Here is a 19,316-nt window from a genome sequence, read left to right on the forward strand (position 1 = left end):
AGGAAAACAAGCAAGCACAGAGAGCACCAAGGACCCCTCATTTCAACCCTGAGCTACAAATATTCTCCTTCATTGGTAACAGGAAATTTTCATGCAAGCAGCCCTTGGCTTAATGACTGGCCACTTACCAAGCTTTTGAAGTTATGAGGGATCCTCAAAAAATTACTTATGCCCCATTTTTGAAGTTCTCAAGTTAGCCCCCCTCCCACATCAGTAACTTGGTCATACTTTGTGCCTCAGCCACCAGCCCATATTTACAGCTGTTTGTAGTGTCCTGTAGTCACGTGACTGCAATTTATGTTTCTTTTGCTGGAAACTGGTATTTACCTCCAGTTTCTGGCAAAACCCGCCCCATTGTTAAAATTGGTTCACTTAATGACCACGTTATTAAGTGAACATCGCAGTATTCACTTAACAAGCACCACAAAAAGTCATAAAAATCAGATCTGGTCACATGGTGACCTGTTTTACAAATGTAATTGTGGGACTAAATTGTGATCATAAGTCAAGCTCTACTTGTGCTGTATTTAAGGATAATAAAAGAGCAGGAAGATGAAGTTGACTTCAGTGGATATGAACTACAGTGTAATGGAAAGACTGTAAGTTCTTTTATTAATGAAGAACTTCTATAAAATTTAGTGAGGGCAAGCTGTTTCTTTTTCTTTCTTTCTCCCACCCGCTCCAGACTCTATCTATATTGCCAACAAGGATCGCACGATTACTGGAATTTGTTGGGTTTTCTGGAAATAAGGCAAGTGTTTAGTTTAATCTGCAACACATTAGTGACAAAGAGTATAGGTAGTCTTTGACTTACAACAGTTCATTCAGTGACCATTCGAAGTTACAACAGTACTGAAAAAAGTGATTTATGACCATTTTTACACTTACAACTGTTGTAGCATCCCCATGGTCACGTGATCAAAATTAAGATGCTGGGCAACTGACTCATATTTATGACAGTTGCAGTGTCCCAGGGTCACATGATCACCTTCTGACGAGCAAGACCAATGGGGAAGTCAGATTCACTTAATAACTGTGTTGCTAACAATTACAATGATTCACTTAACTCTGGCAAGAAAGGTCATAAAATGAGGCAAAACTCACTTAACAACTGTCTCTCACAGTAACAGGAATGTTGGACATAATTGTGTTTGTAAGTTGAGGACTACCTGTGCTTCATATATTATTGTTTGTAAGAGGTACAGTACATGCGACAAGACTGTATTTGTTACTGCTTATATTTTACAGATGCAAATGGCAGATCCCTCTTGCATGCATCTTCCCATGGTTTTTAATCCTTGCTCTGTGGATGGGCATATCAAAGGATGGGGCCACAAGATACTTGAGGCATTGGGAGTGCTATTTTTTTAGCCTAGTGATAGAATAAATACATAATAAATGCAACGCTGCTGTAGTTCCAGTTTTATTCCCTCCAAAAGCCTACCATAAACTGAATGCATTTAATAATATTTAGCTTTATCAAATGGCTATAGACTACACTTATTTTACGGATGAGAATCTGTTGTAGAAAGGGAAAGAAAAAGAGAGATGTATCCAAATAACTCAATAAATCCTAACAGGAAATTGAATTTTAATCCTTAATCCAAGTTTGCATTAATTGCCTGGGATTCTTACCTCAAAAAGTAATTAACTAATGTAAGAATTACAGTTCCTGGTTTTAGAAGAGGGAAATTCTATTTATGATGAAAGGAGGAGGTGCATTTTTGGAATAATAGTGAAAAGAACCTCTATAAATAGTGAGCAACTGTATTCTCAAATCAAGAAACTGGTTGCTAAATTATTATAATTAATCTTTAGATAATCTATTATTCATCTTAATTCTGCCATTCAGTATCAGTTCTTCCACCCTAAGTTCCTCATGCTGTTATTCTTCTGTGGCATTCCAGTATTTCCTATGCTTGTTTTCTGTGTATCTTCAGATTTTATTCATGGTGGATTCTCACATGGAAACATGTAGGGGAGATTTTTTAAAAAGTGAATCTAACCAATATGCATAGACAAAACGCTATTTAGAGATTAAAGTTATAATTAAATATAGCTTATATTATATTATATGCCTGGAAGATTGATATGAATTGTCTCTTCAGTTATTCTGGATTGTTCTAAGGTTGACTTTTATTTCTTTGAGGAGCAATTTTTAAGGGATTTTGTTGTTACGTTTTTGGTTCCAGTTTGCTTACATTATCATTTTTAAAAAAATACTGAAATAACATTAATACCAAAAAGACATTTGTAATTAAGACCCCTTCTAAAGAAATCAAGTCTGACGCTAGAGCTTTTCGTCATTAATATCCCATCAGAAAAAATAAGCAATAAAATAAACATTTGCTACAATAGCTTATGCGTAAACATTATGGGAGAGCGATTGCATAAATGTAACGGATCATGATTTAGCAATTTTTTGCAGCCACATGCCTACAGTAAAAAGACAGCATGACTTAGTCTATATGTAAGACAGATTGTGTACAAACAGTACTTTGTTCATATGGTATTTCACAAAAGAAATGACTAATTACAACATTAACATTTAGGGCAACTTATAATGGTTGGTATTTCCTCTCAGGCTAGCTGTGTAAGTCATCTAATTATCTGATGCAGGTCTGATATACTGAGAGATGTTAATCTTTTGGTTTCCTTGCAGTAGAACAGACAAGGCAAGCTAAGATGTGATTAATTTGTAACCCTTTATCTGTGTTGCAGAAATATGGCTTGCAGCAACTTCAAGAAGGAGCATCAATGTGTGGCTTTAGATCTGTGCTATGTACTCTGCTACTGTTGTGCTATTATACCTTCCTGACCTTTGTGCTAGGTAGGATTTCCTTTTTTCTCTAAACCTGACTTTTTAAAATAATCCGATATAGGAAAGATTCAGGTTCACTGCAAACTTTATTTTAACTTTATTTTAATGAATTAACCATTTGAAAATAATTCTGAATTCTTCAGGTGTGATTGGTTGGTTCTTCACAATGTCCTTATCTTCAGGGAGTACAAGCCACTTTTAAATGGGTATAGTTTTTTAAATTCATCGAATTTGTATAGCTGCACTGAAATGATTTTAAGCATGAAATACTGTTAGAATTAAAAAACAGTAAATACAGGTATTACATTTAGTGACCACTTGAAGTTACAGCGGCACTAAAAAAAGTGACTTATGACCGTTTTTCACACTTACAACCATTGCAGCATCCCCATGGTCATAGCACATTGAATATTGTGGCCTTCCGGGTGCGCTTTAAGGTGTTAGTTACCACCTTTAAAGCGCTTCATGGCATAGGACCCGGTTATCTCCGAGACCGCCTTCTGCCGCAGATTCCCTCCCATAGACCGGTACGCTCCCACAGAGTGGGTCTCCTCAGGGTGCCGTCGGCCAAGCAATGTCGGCTGGCGACCCCCAGGGGGAGGGCCTTCTCTGNGGGTGCCCCTGCCCTCTGGAACGAACTACCCCCTGAGATTCGGACGATTCCGGATCTCCTTACCTTCCGTCGTGCCCTCAAGACATGGCTTTTTCAGCAAGCGGACCTGGCCTAGGGAGGATTTTATACTGGGTTCATTTTAAGGAATTCGAAATAACACAACTTTAAAATTTGGTTTAATTCGGTTTTACAGGGGGGGGATTGTATATATGCCTTTGTTTTAAATATGTTGTGAGCCGCCCTGAGTCCCGTCGGGAGAAGGGCGGGATATAAATTAAATAAAATAAATAAATAAATAAATAAATAAATAATGATTTGTTGTTACAGTTTTTTTCATTTTTGTTTTGGATTTCTTTGTGTTTTTTTTAAATGTACTGTTAGCTCTATAAATTGTTAAATAAATAAAGTACTGTGTTTCCTCGAAAGTAAGGCCTACACCTACAATAAGCCCTAGCTTGATTTTCGGGGGTGGGCCTAATATAAGCCCTATCCCAAAAATAAGCCCTAGTTTGGGGGTGAGGCACACACCTAAAAATCAAGCCTGCATCCACTAACCTTGCAGCCAGGCCTCTCCTTGCTGGCCACTTCTTCTGAGGCCTCTTCTGCAGCCAGGCCTATATTTTTCAATCACAGGGTTTTCTGGAAGGCCTGTGCAACCAAGAACTGAGCTATGGATTCAATCCATAGCTCAGTTTTGCAAGACCTCAGCAGCCGAGCACCAAGCTATAGACTGAATCCATAGCTTGGTACTTGGCTGCTTAGGCCTTCTGGAAAGGCCTGACTGCAAAATACAGGCCTGAATGCAGCTGCAGATCTTCAGCCCCAGAAGAAGTGGACCGGCTGGGTGGGGCTGTCAGTGCCGGAGATGAGGTAAGGCCTACTCCGAAAATAAGACCTGGTTCCTCTTTTGGAGGCAAAAAAAAAAAAAAAAAAAAGACCGGGTCTTATTTTCAGGGAAACACGGTATTTGTGAAAAGAGCAAGCCCTTTCATTTGTTTATACAAATCCAATAAAAGGAGTCTTACTATATTACAAGTACATCATTTACTGTTTCATTTTTATAATTCAGCCAGACTTGCGCTACCAATTTTTCTTCAGTTTATTTTACTTTCCCCCCCAATTAATCCAGGGACAGGTAAAGGAAATGTTGAAGAAGCAGAGAAACTTCTCAAACCTTACCTGACTCGATATCCAAAAGTAAGATAAATCTTAAGTTGATCTACCAAATACTGTTGTGCAGTGCCTCATTTTTTAAAAATTGCAAAAAACTAATGTTTTCTCTTGGATTTCTTCTAGGGTGCCATATTCCTGTTTTTTGCAGGGAGAATAGAAACAATAAGAGGCAATATTGATGGAGTGAGTAATCTGCTTTTCTACCCTTCCCATGCTATTATTTCAGTTTAAGAAAAAAAATAATTTATGATCACAAGAAGTAGAGTGTAAGATAATTTCTATAGTGGATTAAGGAGATCGTTAATTTTGAGCCGCTGTACATGAGGCCTCATAGTTAGCATGCTGGCTAGTTGGAGTCTTTTAAGGACTCTAAACATAGAGACTGTGGGAGGGGGCTGTAAATTATGGGGAGAGGAAGTTAGGAATTTCTTTGTTCTCAGAGAGTCCTGATTAGATGCCTTGCGGAAGCAGACACCCTAAGAAAATAGATTTCATACAACTGAGTTGAGGAATTCAGTCCCAAAATCTTGGGAGAAAGAAAGCAAGGTAAAAGATAGAAACCAAGGTAAAAGAAAGTAAAATTAGCAGTGAAAATACAGATAGGCATTACACAAAGAATACACAGGGGATTCTTTATTTATTTCTCTTGTTATTTCCCTCAGTTGTGAGTAATTGTGATTAAATTATTTTTTCAAATGCTTATTTTATTACTTGTATTATAATAAAAACCCTGTTCAAAGATAATGTTAGGAGTAAATGGTTGATTTAAGATTTAAGAAATACAGGTTCAAAATGCCACTTGGTTATGAAGTAATCTTAGACTAATCCCTTTCCTTCAATTCAACCTCCCTTACAAGATCACAGTAAAGATAAAGGGAGCATGCTGAAAAACTATGTATGTATATTACCCTGAATTGCTGGGAGGATCAGTGGAATAAATTTAAAAAGCAATCAATAAATATTGGGTTGTAAGGGAAATGATTAATACCATATACTTTCTCTGTATTGTCTTCCCACACAGTTATTTTCTCAGTAATTGTTTCAGGATATTAGTGTTAGTTTCTTAGACTAATGAATGTTTGGAACACATGTTTTAAAGTTATATTAATATCCAGTCAGGCTTATATTTGTCTTTGCTTTTTCAGGCCATCAGAAGGTTTGAGGAATGTTGTGAAGCCCAGCAGCTTTGGAAGCAGTTCCATCACATGTGCTATTGGGAACTGATGTGGTGCTTCACATACAAACGCCAGTGGAAGATGGCATATTTCTATGCAGATCTGCTTAGCAAAGAGAACATCTGGTCAAAGGTGAATTAAAAACAATGATGCGGGCAGGATTACAGATAGTCCTTGACTTACAATCATTTGTTTAGCAATTGCTTGAAGTTACAATAATATTGAAAAAAGTGATTTACAACCAGTCCTCACACTTACAACCGTTGTCACATCCCCATAGTGATCAGAATTCAGGCGCATGTATTTATGACGGTTGCAGCATCCTGGGGTCATGTGATCACTATTTGTGGTATTCCTAGCCAGCTACCTACAAGCAAAGTCAATGGGGGAAGTTGAATTCACTTAACCACCATGTGATTCACTAAATTATAGTGATTCGCTTAATAACCATGGCAAAAAAGTTCATAAAATTGTCTTAAGTCACTTGACAATTGCCTTGCTTAGCTAGAGAAATTATGGTCCCAATTGTGGTCAAAGGTTGACGACTACCTGTATTTGATAACAAACAATGCAGGTTTGCTCACGGAATTATATAACTGATAAAGAAATGTATTCCAGGACATCTTTAAAGTAGTTTTGACTGACTTCTGCAGAATAAAAATAAAATAGCATTACTTCTGGACCGGAGGGCAGTTTAGGAATGTACTGCTGACTTTATCATACAGTAGTGGTTAACTTTCCTTTTTAATTAATACAAAATAGTATTTGCAGTTTAAATGGGAATGTCCAGTTTGGTTTATAGAAATGCTTCCTAATATATAACATACAGATAGTCCTCAACTTACAACCGTTCATTTAGTGACCACTCAAAGTTACAATAGCACTGACAAAAGGGAGTTGTGGCTGTTTTTCACACTTACGACCGTTACAGCATCCCCGTGGTCACGTGATCAAAATTCAGACACTTGGCAATTGCAATGTATTTATGACGGTTTCAGTGTCCCGGATTCATGTGATCACCTTTTGAGACCTTCTGACAAGCAAAGTCAATGGGGGAAGCCTAATTCATTATTAACTTCACAACTTCAGTGATTCACTTAACAACTGTGGCAAGAAAAGTTGTAAAATAGGGCAAAACTCACTTAACAACTGTTTTGTTTAATAACATAAATTTTGGACTCAATTGTGGTCATGAGTCGACTACCCATATATCTTAATATGATGTATGAACCCAATCAGTGAATGGATAGTTTCAAAGTTTGTGCCTAACTGGATAAGAACCCTTTTTATTTCATACTGATCAGATATATTTTATTCCCATGAACAGTATAGTTGATAATTGTCTTCCCACAAATACAAATGAGTTTTTTTCTTAGGTTTGAGGAACTGGAATTAAAATTTACCAATTAAGAGTATTTTTTTTTTGACTGTGCATCAACATGTGATTATTTTTATTTTAAAGTGACCAGATAACCCACTTAAATTTGAATCCTCCCTGGCATAAATCTTAGAACTGGCCATATAGGAATTACATTTTACTCTTTTCCAGGGGTTTTTAGTTTTCCCTTTTAAAAATAACAGGCCCATTATGTAAATGATTTAGTCATTAAGTTCTGCAATGGAAGTCTGTGTAGATAAAAGCCAAAATTTTATCAATTCCAGTAAGGAGAGGACCCAGGAATAACACACAGGTAGAATAGCTATGTAAAAAAGTAGTGCTGTTATTCTAGTAGTATAACCTTATGGTCCTTTTTTGTGTTTTTAAGCATATGAATTCACACCAACATTAAGAGAACCAAGGTAACTAAGTAGAAGAAGAAATGGGCAGAGGGGACAGAACTGATGCAAATTCCTTTTTAATAAATTATATAACTATTCATCTGTGTATCATATCCTTGGCAAATAATTATGAATGGATCCTTATGAAAACAACCCATTATAATGTTGCATTAGATAGTATATTGTTAAGGAAGCTATTATGTTCTTTTACAGAACTCTGAAAAATTCTGAGGTGTAATTCATTTGTTCACAAATCAGTTCTGTGTAATTTTATATTTTCTTGCTGATAAGAACAGTTATTTTCCCATTACTAGAAAATAATGCACTTTCTGCTCCTTTCTGGCTTCAACATTATTGATATGCATGTTGTATTGCAAATGACCATGAATATATCTCAAAAGTATTGTTTTTCTTTTAGGCTACTTATGTATTTATGAAAGCTGCCTACCTCAGCATGTTTGGACCAAAAGATTATAAACCTTTTGGAGACGATGAAGTTGAGCTATTTAGGTAAGATTTTTGAAAACAAAATAGATGTCAGAATGGAAGATAATGATTGATAATGAGAGAAGAAAAACTTCTTTCATTCAAATCACATTTTAAAACTAAAGTTGTCATTTTATGTACTTGTGTGAATTTTATATTTATGTCATCTTTAAAGGTAAGGGAGATCTAATGGAATATTCTATTCATGGCTATGAGTTGAATTTTGTCACAATTATTCAGGAAAGGGTATATGTTCTTCTGCTGATAATCATATACTTGCCCTAATTCTGGTAATTTCTGAGCTAAGAGAACAGCATTTTCCTAAGACAGGAACAATTTCTATCTGGATCACTCTGCCCATTGTCAGCCTAAAATCTCCCTGGAATGCCATTCATTGTACCTCTTCAGATTCTTCCAATCTCTAGAGGGAATTTGGTTGTCTGTAGCACAAAATCTTTTATTGTATAATATAGAAACAATATCATTTTTTTCTGTTCTGTTTTGACTTCTCCTGTCTTTCCTTTTTCTAGTTTTTAGAAGATTACAGTTATCATACAGGAAAGCATTTAAATGTATATCTCTGGGTTTTTTTCCCCCAGGGCTGTGCCTAGTCTGAAATTGAAAATAGCAGGCAAATCCTTGCCTACCGAAAAGTTTGCAATTCGGAAATCCCGGAGGTACCTTTCTCCAAATCCTGTTCCACTTCCTGTGCCTGTTTTGGTAAGCTGGAAAAGATCCCTCCTCCACATCTGTTTCTTATATATAGTCATACTAGACTATGAATGTTATAAAGATTGATTTGAATATGTTCATAGACCAGAACATTCTGTACAAATTCTCCTGATATTTCTTTTGATGATGCTGGAAATAAACACTCCACGAGGATTCAAACCTGCTTTTATCACTGCATGAATAAAACCTTTTGTGTGTGCATCTCTGCATAGCCGGTATGCTTTGTTTTGCTTACCATAAACAAAAGGAGTAGATTATAGGAACCAACCTTTCCCAAGCAGGTATCATCCAGTGCATTGGACATACTGAGGATGAATGATAATGTTGAAGTCCATCACAGTTGGAGAGAGTCACACTGGAAAAATCAGATGTGGACAATAGCATATGCACAGATGTATGAGTCCACTTAACCAATTATACATACATGAGAAAGAAGTACAAAATAACGATAAAGTCTGTAAATCAAGCCAATCAATGATTCATGCTGGATACCTATTAACTATAAGGGTTTTGTATATAGAGCTCCATAATGCAAATGGAGAAAACTATAAATGGAAAGTATTCCTGAAAAAGTCACCTTTATAGTGCACAAATAGATGTGTATCTCTTTGTTTCAGAAAATGAAATTCTTAATTGACTTTTTGCCTCATTTATGGCTGATAATCATTTTTTTTTGTCTTTGTTGGTGGAACAGCATAACAAGAGCACCAGATGGTGCTCACTAATAATGAAACTGTAATCCGAGGAATTAGAAATTGGAATTGCACTATTTATAGTAGGCTGTTAATAATTAACTGCAGCACCAGGCCAATTTTTATTCTGGTGGAAAGGTCCTTATTACCAAGCGTATAGAAGAAAGTGTCTTTTATATTGTGGTTCTGTTCCTTCAAACTCATGGCTAACTGATACTGACACAGAAAGGACTTTTGGGAAAGAATGGCTAACTGGAAACAGCTCCAGTAAAAGCAGATCCAACAACTATTGTGGAATGCAGAGCCAGTAAGCTGACCAGGTCTTCGTAACTCTTCTCCAGAGAAGAAGTCTTGAGATCATGTACAAGTGCTCCAGACAATTGCTTCTCATTGATAAAAGAGAATATTTGTAACTCAGGGTTCAAATAAGGGGTCCTTGGTACTCTCTGAGTTTGGATGTTTTCTTGCAGATGTTTCATTACCAAACTAGGTAACATCATCAGTGCACACAGTTGCTCTTCAGTAGGACAACACAAGACAGTAGTGTCTGGTGAATTAAGAACTCTGGGAGACAAGGGAAAGCCCTTTTCGCTCAAACCATGGTCAGTGCATTTATGGATACTGGGTTCACATACTTCTTTTTCTAATCACTTTCAGAAGTTGCTTATTAACTGCTTTTTAGTTATTAGGAATCTTTGGATTTACAAGTCTGAAAATACTGGGTGAGCTTCTTTTAATTTTTTTTTAAGAAAAAGCAAAAACATGATTAGAAATTTGATTGTGAAAAATTACAAATGAACTAAGGATCCAGATGGATTTGAAGTAAGATTTTGAAATTAATTATAAGAGTCCTTCCTGTGGGAAAAAGCTTTTGTTTTGAATTATTTAAAAAAAAATCATGAGGTAAGACTTTGAAGGTTGGACACCAGAGGAAACCAGAAGGAAGTAAACATTACAATTAAAGGAGAAAACCACTTAAATTTGACTTAGTATTACAGAATGAAGAAAAATATTTTAACATTGTATGTATTGAAGGATATTTTTGAACAATGGACCCAGAAGCTAATTTTAAGAGTGTCTGCATCTATAGATAGTTTTTAAAGATGTTATGGAAGAACAAGTTTTGCCTGACGAAAATGATATAAAAAAAGATGCTACGCTGGACATAGAACTGAAATAGACTGGTATCTTAGTAATTAAAAGGGATATACAAATAAGAAACCAAAGTAGTTAACTGGATTTATTTATATTGGATTTGAAAAAAGACGCTTGTTAAAGCTTTAAAGAATTTTGTGAGAAGAGACAATGAAAAGAACTCATGTTCTAGAACATTATTTGAAGGGACTAAAGATCAAGATTGTTAAAAAGTAAAAGGAAGGAATATAGTGTTGTTTTGTTTGATCAAGGTTAAAACAGACATTTAGACTTTTGCTGCGGAAGCACTTCAAGAGAATCAGTGATTTGATAATAGTTGTCACATGGCTCAGCTCCATAGATCTCTTAGGCCAAGGCTTTTCAAACAGTGGTACGGGTACCACCTGTGGTACATTGGCACCTGGTAGGTGGTACGCGACCATCCTAAAAAAGTTGTAGCGGGGGAGAGGAATGAGCTGAACCGGTTGCAGCACCGCACAAGCCTGAACAAGAGATAGCTGGAGCTGCAGGGCTGTCAGGGCTCAGCAGAAGCACCAGGATCAGCGCTTCTTCGGGACTGTCAGCATCTCCAGGGTCTTGTGATTTACATTCAGATGCTTGGCAACTGATTCATATTTATGACAGTCACAGTGTCCCAGGGTCATGTGAAGTAACCAAAACCTGCTGCAACCACCCAGCAGATAGGGGGAATAAAAACCAAACACTCCCACCCCACCCCCGCTGCCAATCTTCAACAGAAATGCTCACAACAATGAAAACCTCAGACAGGAGGAAGAGCGCCGCCGGGTGGGCAGGCAGGTGTCTTGCTTGGCTGTGGCTTGGGGGGCACTTTTTTCAGTGACATTGCAACTTTGAACTGTCACTAAGTGAACTGTTGTAAGTTGAGGACTACCTGTACTTCATCAGTTTTTTCCTTTTTTTTTTTGGTCATCAAGTTTTTGACACCTTGCTAGGCGACTGGTGGTACTCGGATACTGCCATATTGTAAAAGTGGTACAATGGGTGAAAAGGTTGAAAAGCCCTGCCCTAGAACAGAGGTCCCCAACCTTTTGAGCACCAGGGACTGGTTCCATGGAGAGAGGTTTTTCTGTGGAGCGGAGGGAATGTGGTTTCATGTACTGCCTGCATCCCACGGATGGGGCTTTGCTCGTTTGCATGGACCTGTTTCTGGCATGCTGCGGCCCGGTGCCAATTGACAAACCGGAGGTTGGGGACCCCTGCCCTAGAAGGTGACATGGGCGGCTTTTGTTTTAGTCTTTTAAGGTAGAAGATTAATAGTTGAAATAAATTATTTCAAATTAACATTTTTTCAAAGATCTGGGAAAATAACAACATACTACCAGTGAGGCAGACAATGTGTAGATCAAGAATTGTTGGTTGGCAGAGTTTTGCAAGAAGTTAGCAAAAAGAAAATTCTGTCACAAACTTCACAAAAATACTTCTCAAATATTTATCTGATGTACTCATATATTTTGGAAGAAGTTTCTACAATAACATACACTATATTTTAATAATTTTTAGGAAATGATGTACATCTGGAATGGTTATGCAGTGATTGGGAAGTGCCCAGATTTAACTGAAAAAATGTTGGAGTCCTTAGCAGATGCAGAAACAATCCTAGAAAAAAGCCCAGGTAATCCAGATCTCATTTCAGACACATCCTTGCAGAGGGTACAGCCAATGAAAGAGATTGTGCTTGTCTTGGAGTTCTAGGAAGTTAAGAAGATTCACCCATTCTGCTGCAGTCAGTGATTGGACTAATTGTAAGATAGTAATGATAGTAGTAATGTTATCATTGCCGGCCTGGTTGCGAATAGGCCCTGTAGTGGGCTGTGCCTCAGGAGTTGGGGACCCTTGATCTAAAGGGCAAAATGAAGCTTAATTGCCCAAAAGGCTTTGGCCAATTAAGAGTGGAAATGAGAATAAAAGAGTCTTCCCACTCCAATTCCTAATCTTAACTTGGGGTATATTTGGAAGTGTTAAGAATGGTAATAGTAACAGACAGTTTCTGGGGAACAAATTAGGTTTTGATTTTGGAATAGCATGGGTGAATGTGGCCCACTGTTCGCAGGTAGCTTCTAGTAGCTTAAAGTGTAAACATTGACTGGGTTTAAAATTAAACACTTTTGTAAGTCAGAATTTACATGTAAAATTTGCCTTCAGTTTCCATATGGAAAGTGAAAGTAGTTCACAGTCATTAAAAAAAACAGTGAAGAAACAAAAGAAAGTTGACTTTAAAATCCAGCAAGGAATTAGAGTAAATCAGCCTTCAATCAGTCAATTAACTTTTAAAAATATGAATCATATAAAGAAACAAAAACTTTAAAATATGCAGTTAAAAGCCATGACAGGCTTAAAAAACCCAAACAGGTAAGAGGAAAGATGGAGACCTGACTCCCTGACCTTTCCTACCAGGAATTGCAACTTCCAGGAGTGTCCAGAAAGTTGTTTTAGGTCGTTCCAAGCTGCTCCCATTCAATCTAGGGATCCAGCTGCCAAGGAACCAGATTAGGCAGCAAAATCAGCTGTTTGTCAGCAGGAGAAGCAAATCCCCCCACCGCTCAGCATGCCATCTTGGAAGAGGAACCCTGACTGGATTTAAACACTTTTGTAAATCAGAATTTCCTTAACTGTGGTCTGTTGAAAAATATATCTGAGTTTATACAATATACTAAACCTGAGCCAAGGATAATGATAATGTAGAGTTGTCAATATATATAAACCCAGCCAGTGAGTTATATATGTTACCCAGCCAGTAACATAATGCATATGTTACTGACATAATAGCAAATTCTTCATGCTATCACAGAATTTATGGAGTCACTAATTCAAATAACTGGATATTATATCATTTAAATATTGTACAAGGATAGTTTGAATATCTGTTATCAATAATTATAATTAATTTCATAACTAATATGTGTATGTTACAATATTTGGTGAGAATATTAAATATGTTTCACTATGTTCCCTGCCTTAAAAAGTTGTCTATCGTGATCCAAAATTGCCTGTGCATCTTCTTTTATTTTACAGCTACAGATATTCTCATTGATGACCATTGCGTGATAAAGCTTCTGAAAGGGCTATGCTTGAAATATCTTGGCAAGGTATCGGAAGCAGAAGATCACTTTACTTATATTCATTTCAAGTAAGTTTCCAAACTGGAAGATACTAATGAACACTAATACAGGAATGGCTGCATTAAATTATCAGAGCTTTCAAGCAGAGTCTCTTCATGTCAGTTAATAATCTATGTGTTTATATAGATATAATCTATATTTGTATAAGTTTTAACTGGTGTACAGATAAAATCAGGAGATGGGTTTTAGGAGAATATAAATTACTGTGGAAAGAATGTTGGTCATTTCCTGAGAGATGATTTATCTGGTAACTCGGTAGCTCCATCAGTCTGGGATAGTAGCTCTCAGGGTCAAAAAAAAGTTTAGTTTTAAAATAGCTAAAATGGCTTGAGTTGTATAACTTACATACGGGTAGTCCTTGACTTACGACCACAATTTGGACTGGACTTTTGATCACTAAATGATGGAATCATTAAGCAAATCATCATGTGACCAGACCTAATTTTACAATCATTTTTACTGCAGTTGTTAAGCAGTAAAACAGTTAAACAAGTCACATGCTCATTAAGTGAATCACATGGTTGTTAAGTGGATCAGCACACAGAAGTATTACCTAACTGGGTAATGAAATGTCTGCAAGAAAGTAACCAAACTCAAAAAGTACCCAGGACTCCATGTTTTAAGTTTTTCTCCACTTTCAATAGATCCATGCCGGTAAAAATGGTACCTAGGATGAATTTATCCTTCTTTCAACACTTAATAGGAAGACCATATGGTTATGCTGCATTATTTTAGCAAGAAGCCTATTCTATCCTGCACACTGAGGAGTTTTAAATGTTAAAAACCAGAAACATTACAAATATTTTTAATTTTAATATAACACGGGAAAGCATATGCTTAAAATGGACAGTTAAAAAAGGTAGATTTTATCCGATGCACCCATTTTTTTTGTAGATATTACAAATGTTATATTAAAGTGGAGATATTAGAGTGATTGCAAGAATAACTACAATGGACTTCTGGATGAAAGTGTACATAATCTGCTAACCTAAAATGCATGGAAACAACCTAAAATGCATGAATTTCCTCTTGTCATCTCTGAGTAACTTCACTTATTCTTGTCTGTAAAACTATTGTTATTCATTACATATACCTTGCCATTTCTCTCTTTTAAGTGAAAAGAAGATCAAGTATGATCATTACTTAATTCCAAATGCGCTGCTCGAACTTGCTTTATTATATCTGGATCAAGGTAAAATAGAAGAAGCAATTAAGATCCTGGAAAGAGCAAAGTAAGCCTGTTGAAGTATATTTTTCTCATTATTAGTAGTAGATAAGGTGATGGGAAGGGTTGAAGTGGGTTTGTTGAAAAATTCTTAGAGGGGCTCTAAGGTTGCTTATTTTCAATCATTTTGGTATACAAACATTGAAATTATACAATTTACTTCAGTGAGGGTTGAAGCATACATTTGTTATCTATTTATAAATTATACCCAAACTTATGTTTGTTTTTTAATCAAAGTTGTTAGACTTTGAGCAAATTGTGAATGTTTATGCTTGTGTGTGATACTGGCCTCATCTAGACAATTTGCAGTATTTTTTTTTAAAAAAGGAGCATTTACGTTATGTATGTTGATCTCATAACTGAACAACTGAAGTATCTGTTCTTATTGGCAGAATCTCTGTTACAACTAGTTACAATTAGTTATAGAAATATTTTGCTGCAATCCAAAGAATGTTTACTTAATAATCCCAGTGTGTTCAATGGAACATGCTCCTAACTCTTACTATTATTTAAGACTGCAAATAGGATAGTCTAACAACAAAATCAAACTAGTTTAGCTACAATAATATTAAATTTACCTAATACAGTAGGCAGCAAACCCACTTGATAATGGCAGATGATTTTTATATCTAAACAAATAAAGTTCAAGAAAGTATAAATAAATTTCAAACATGTTTATCTTACCTAATGTTTCCGAACTCTTGATACACTTCACAGACAATATCAAAAATATAATAGTGAGAGACCCAGCCAGGAAAATGCAAAAAAGCTGAGACATGAGATAGTAATTCTAGGGGGCTACCATGTGGTTGTCATGGTGGCTGTCAACTCTTAGGCCACTCCAGATCCCTCACCAAAGAAGGCAGATTGAAGATCCTAGCCCTGTTAGCTTGGGGAAATGTGCCATCATCCAGAGTTAGGTTGAGCAGCTCTGGTAGGGACTGCACTGTGTACTTCCAAAATATACTGTGTAAATATTGCTCTATTAAGTATAGATGATGATAAATGCTGTAGGTATGAACCTATCACAAATATATGTTTGTTTTAGGCAAAATTACAAGAATTATTCCATGGAAACAAGGACACACTTCAGAATTCAAGCTGCTTTGCATCAAGCCAGATCTTTCCCAGATGATGATGATCATTCTATAGCAACTGTGGTTTTGTAATGTTATTGTTTTTTTTAATCAGCAGTTCATTTGGTGTACAGATCTTCACAGATGGATATTACCGGCAATATTTTAAAATGTTTTCCATGTTCACATTCAGCACAAATGTTTTTAATTTTAAAAATCCTGAGGAATCAACACTAAAAAGCAGTATTTCTTTAATTACCCTTGTATGCCATTTTCAGCTAGTTATAAGCATTTTGAAATATAGCTGTCAGAGAGTAATACAACATAAACTAGTAGATGTTTGAAGACTTTCTGCTCACCCCTTGATCAGATTCAGATGGCTGTTAATTTTTAAACGTACTAATTAAATGGATCTTGTTTTCTTGATAATAAAAGAATAACTGGCCTGTTAAATTGCTTATTTAAATAGAACAATGTGTAGTCCTACAAGCTTGCTTATCACAATTAAATAGTTGAAAAAAGTAGAACCTCCCTCCCACTTTTCAGCTGTTCTTTAACACAAGGGCCCCCAAACCTGGCAACTTTAAGACTTGTGGACTTCAACTCCCAGAATTCCCCAATCAGCCATGCTTTAATTAATATGTAATTTGTCCTGATGTGGCAAAAAAATCAAGCTGTGTAATATTGTTGTTTTGGCAGTTTGACCAGTTACTAAGAATTTTAGGATAAATATTATTAGAATAATTGAAGAACTAGAGCAAACAATCCTGAACCAATTTCTGGAACAAAACCCAAGTTTAAAGTATTTGAAAAGAATTTATTTTATTTATTTATTTTTATTTATTTATTTATTTAGATTTATATCCCGCCCTTCTCCTTGCGGACTCAGGGCGGCTAACAACCGGGTAAAAATACAAAAATATCACACTACAAAATTAAAAATTAATTAAAAGGGAAATATTAGTAATTTGGTCTAATTAAAATTATAATTAAAACCCCTCTAAAAGTTTCCCCTAGGCCAGTCCCGCAAGCTGGAATAACCATGTCTTAAGGGCGCGGCGGAAGGAAGGGAGATCAGGGATCACCCTGATCTCTGGGGGCAGTTCATTCCAGAGGGTGGGAGCTCCCACAGAGAAGGCCCTCCCCCTTGGGGTTGCCAGCCGGCACTGTCTGGCCGACGGCACCCTGAGGAGACCCACTCTGTGGGAGCGTACAGGTCGATGGGGGGTAATCTGCGGCAGATTAAATTAAATTATTAAAACTTTTAATATGCTATTACTTCATAGTCCGTAGTAAAAAATTGATGTTGGAGATGACCAGGCTGAGCCCAACGAAGGGCCAAACACATCATAAGTCACGAGTCCCTGCACGCCCGCAAGACATCTAAGGCCAGCCTACCTTGAATGCCTCTCTTATCTCCCGCTCATTTCCCTTGATGGTTAGTTGGTCAGATTCTTGTAGAGAGCTTAAGCTTGCAATAAATCTTTATACTCATTTGAACTGCCTGAATCTCCTGATTTCCCCCGGTGCTTGACATTAATTCAACTTAGGAAAATTATTTCACAAAATATTTTATACAAGATAGCATTTTAAACTGGAACATGTATAGATTCGGCTGCTGACTCTCAATCAGTGGGATATCACAGGTGAGCGACAGAGTAAGTCACTGAAACTTTAATTAGTTTTAAAACTATATGGTAAATACGGATAATCTTCAACTTACAACCATTCATTTAGTGACCATCCAAAGTTACAACAGCACTGAAAAGTGACTTACAACCAGCCCTCACACATATATTGTCACAGTATCTCTATGGTCACATGATCAAAATTCAGGCACTTGGCAATCACCTTGTATTTATGATGGTTGCAGCGTCCTGGAGCGATTACCATTTGCGACCTTCCCTGCCGGTTTTTGACACACAAAATTACTAGAGGAACCCAGTTTTACTTAAAGCCCACGTGATTCACTGAACTACAGTGATTTGCTAACAACCGTGGCAAAAATGACTGTAAAATTGGGCATGGCTCACTTAACAACTGTGGTTAGAGGACTACCTTCATAATAACAGAATGTCTGCAAATTTTACCAAAAGGGATCTTTTTGATTCATCCCTGATGGGATCAGTTTGAGTGGGAATTCCTGGTCTACATTAATCAGAGCCTCGAAGTAAAAGACTATAGACAATAAAGTATTGTATCTTATTTGTGTTCTGCACTTATTTTCTGATTGGAAAGCTCTTGAGAAATTGCTAATTTCTTCTCCGGTTAAATTAATACCATATACTTCAGCATTTTGCACACACAACTGAATTAATTTCACAAGTTCAGTTTGTACCTTTGCTGGTATATTACATGAAACAAATGTGTCTGTACCATCTTTCAATTTTTGCAGAAACCTGAAATGATAATATGTGATTTATTCTTTCAATGTGCAATTAATTAAACATCCTGTGACAGGATACTGGGTTAGATAGACCTTTTGTCTGGATTTAAAAGCAGAGAATCTTTTCCCACAATAGAAATTACTTGCTTGGTCTTGAAAGTAGAAATTGTTTAATATTTTCCAATTTTAAAAAATGCAAGTTTGAGTAAGAAATTGCCAACTTTACTGGAGCAAATGCAATACACATACAGTAATTGTTTATACCAGATGTGAAATATGTGCATAGTAGAGAGACACAAAGCCAGTTCTTGTGCTTTGGCTGGAATATTAATTATTTTTGTGGCTCTTGAAATTTGTAGCATGTCATTTTGTTCAGTAATTGACTGTCCTTCCAAAATACCCTTTTTATTTAGTGGCCATCCTACAGTAAAGTTAAAAGTCTTGCATCTTTTTTTTTTTAAATCTGTGAGAATTGGTGCTTAATCCTGGATATATTTATTTCCCAATATGGATGCTTAGGCTATAATCATAGTTCTGTTAGTTGTATTAGAATATGACAAGTAATAATTTTTGATAAATTAGACTCATACTGTAAGCTGACCTTTGATAGGTTCTATTGAAATATGTACATATCGGGATTTAAGCAAATAACCAACATTATAGACATTTCCAACGTAATTTAGGAAACATGTTTAGAGATTCACCTATAGAAATTTGTACTGTAACATTTAGAAGTAAATCAAATGTTTACTTTTGATTTAGTAATGTTTTTTTTTAAAAAAATTATCACAAAGTTATGGCACATGGTGCACCCACTAAATTAGAAAGCTATATTGAGCAACATTCAGGCAGTTGGGCAAAAT

At 36.2% G+C, this 19,316-nt stretch overlaps 1 protein-coding gene across 1 annotated transcript in view; it reads left to right on the plus strand.

The window, feature by feature from the left end:
* TTC39A (tetratricopeptide repeat domain 39A) overlaps positions 1 to 16,160 on the plus strand; it is a 30,536-nt gene extending 14,376 nt beyond the window's left edge. The window contains exons 7-17 of the mRNA XM_015810867.2: positions 686 to 751; positions 2,722 to 2,830; positions 4,564 to 4,631; positions 4,731 to 4,790; positions 5,753 to 5,914; positions 7,980 to 8,071; positions 8,647 to 8,767; positions 12,148 to 12,259; positions 13,660 to 13,774; positions 14,882 to 14,998; positions 16,040 to 16,160. Coding sequence (XP_015666353.1) covers positions 686 to 751; positions 2,722 to 2,830; positions 4,564 to 4,631; positions 4,731 to 4,790; positions 5,753 to 5,914; positions 7,980 to 8,071; positions 8,647 to 8,767; positions 12,148 to 12,259; positions 13,660 to 13,774; positions 14,882 to 14,998; positions 16,040 to 16,160 — 1,143 coding nt within the window. The remainder of the gene's footprint in view (positions 1 to 685; positions 752 to 2,721; positions 2,831 to 4,563; positions 4,632 to 4,730; positions 4,791 to 5,752; positions 5,915 to 7,979; positions 8,072 to 8,646; positions 8,768 to 12,147; positions 12,260 to 13,659; positions 13,775 to 14,881; positions 14,999 to 16,039) is intronic.
* The last annotated feature ends 3,156 nt before the right edge of the window (positions 16,161 to 19,316 follow it).

This window comes from Protobothrops mucrosquamatus, unplaced genomic scaffold (genome assembly GCF_001527695.2).
Source record: "Protobothrops mucrosquamatus isolate PMUCROS unplaced genomic scaffold, P.Mucros_1.0 scaffold24, whole genome shotgun sequence".
Lineage (NCBI taxonomy): Eukaryota > Metazoa > Chordata > Lepidosauria > Squamata > Viperidae > Protobothrops > Protobothrops mucrosquamatus.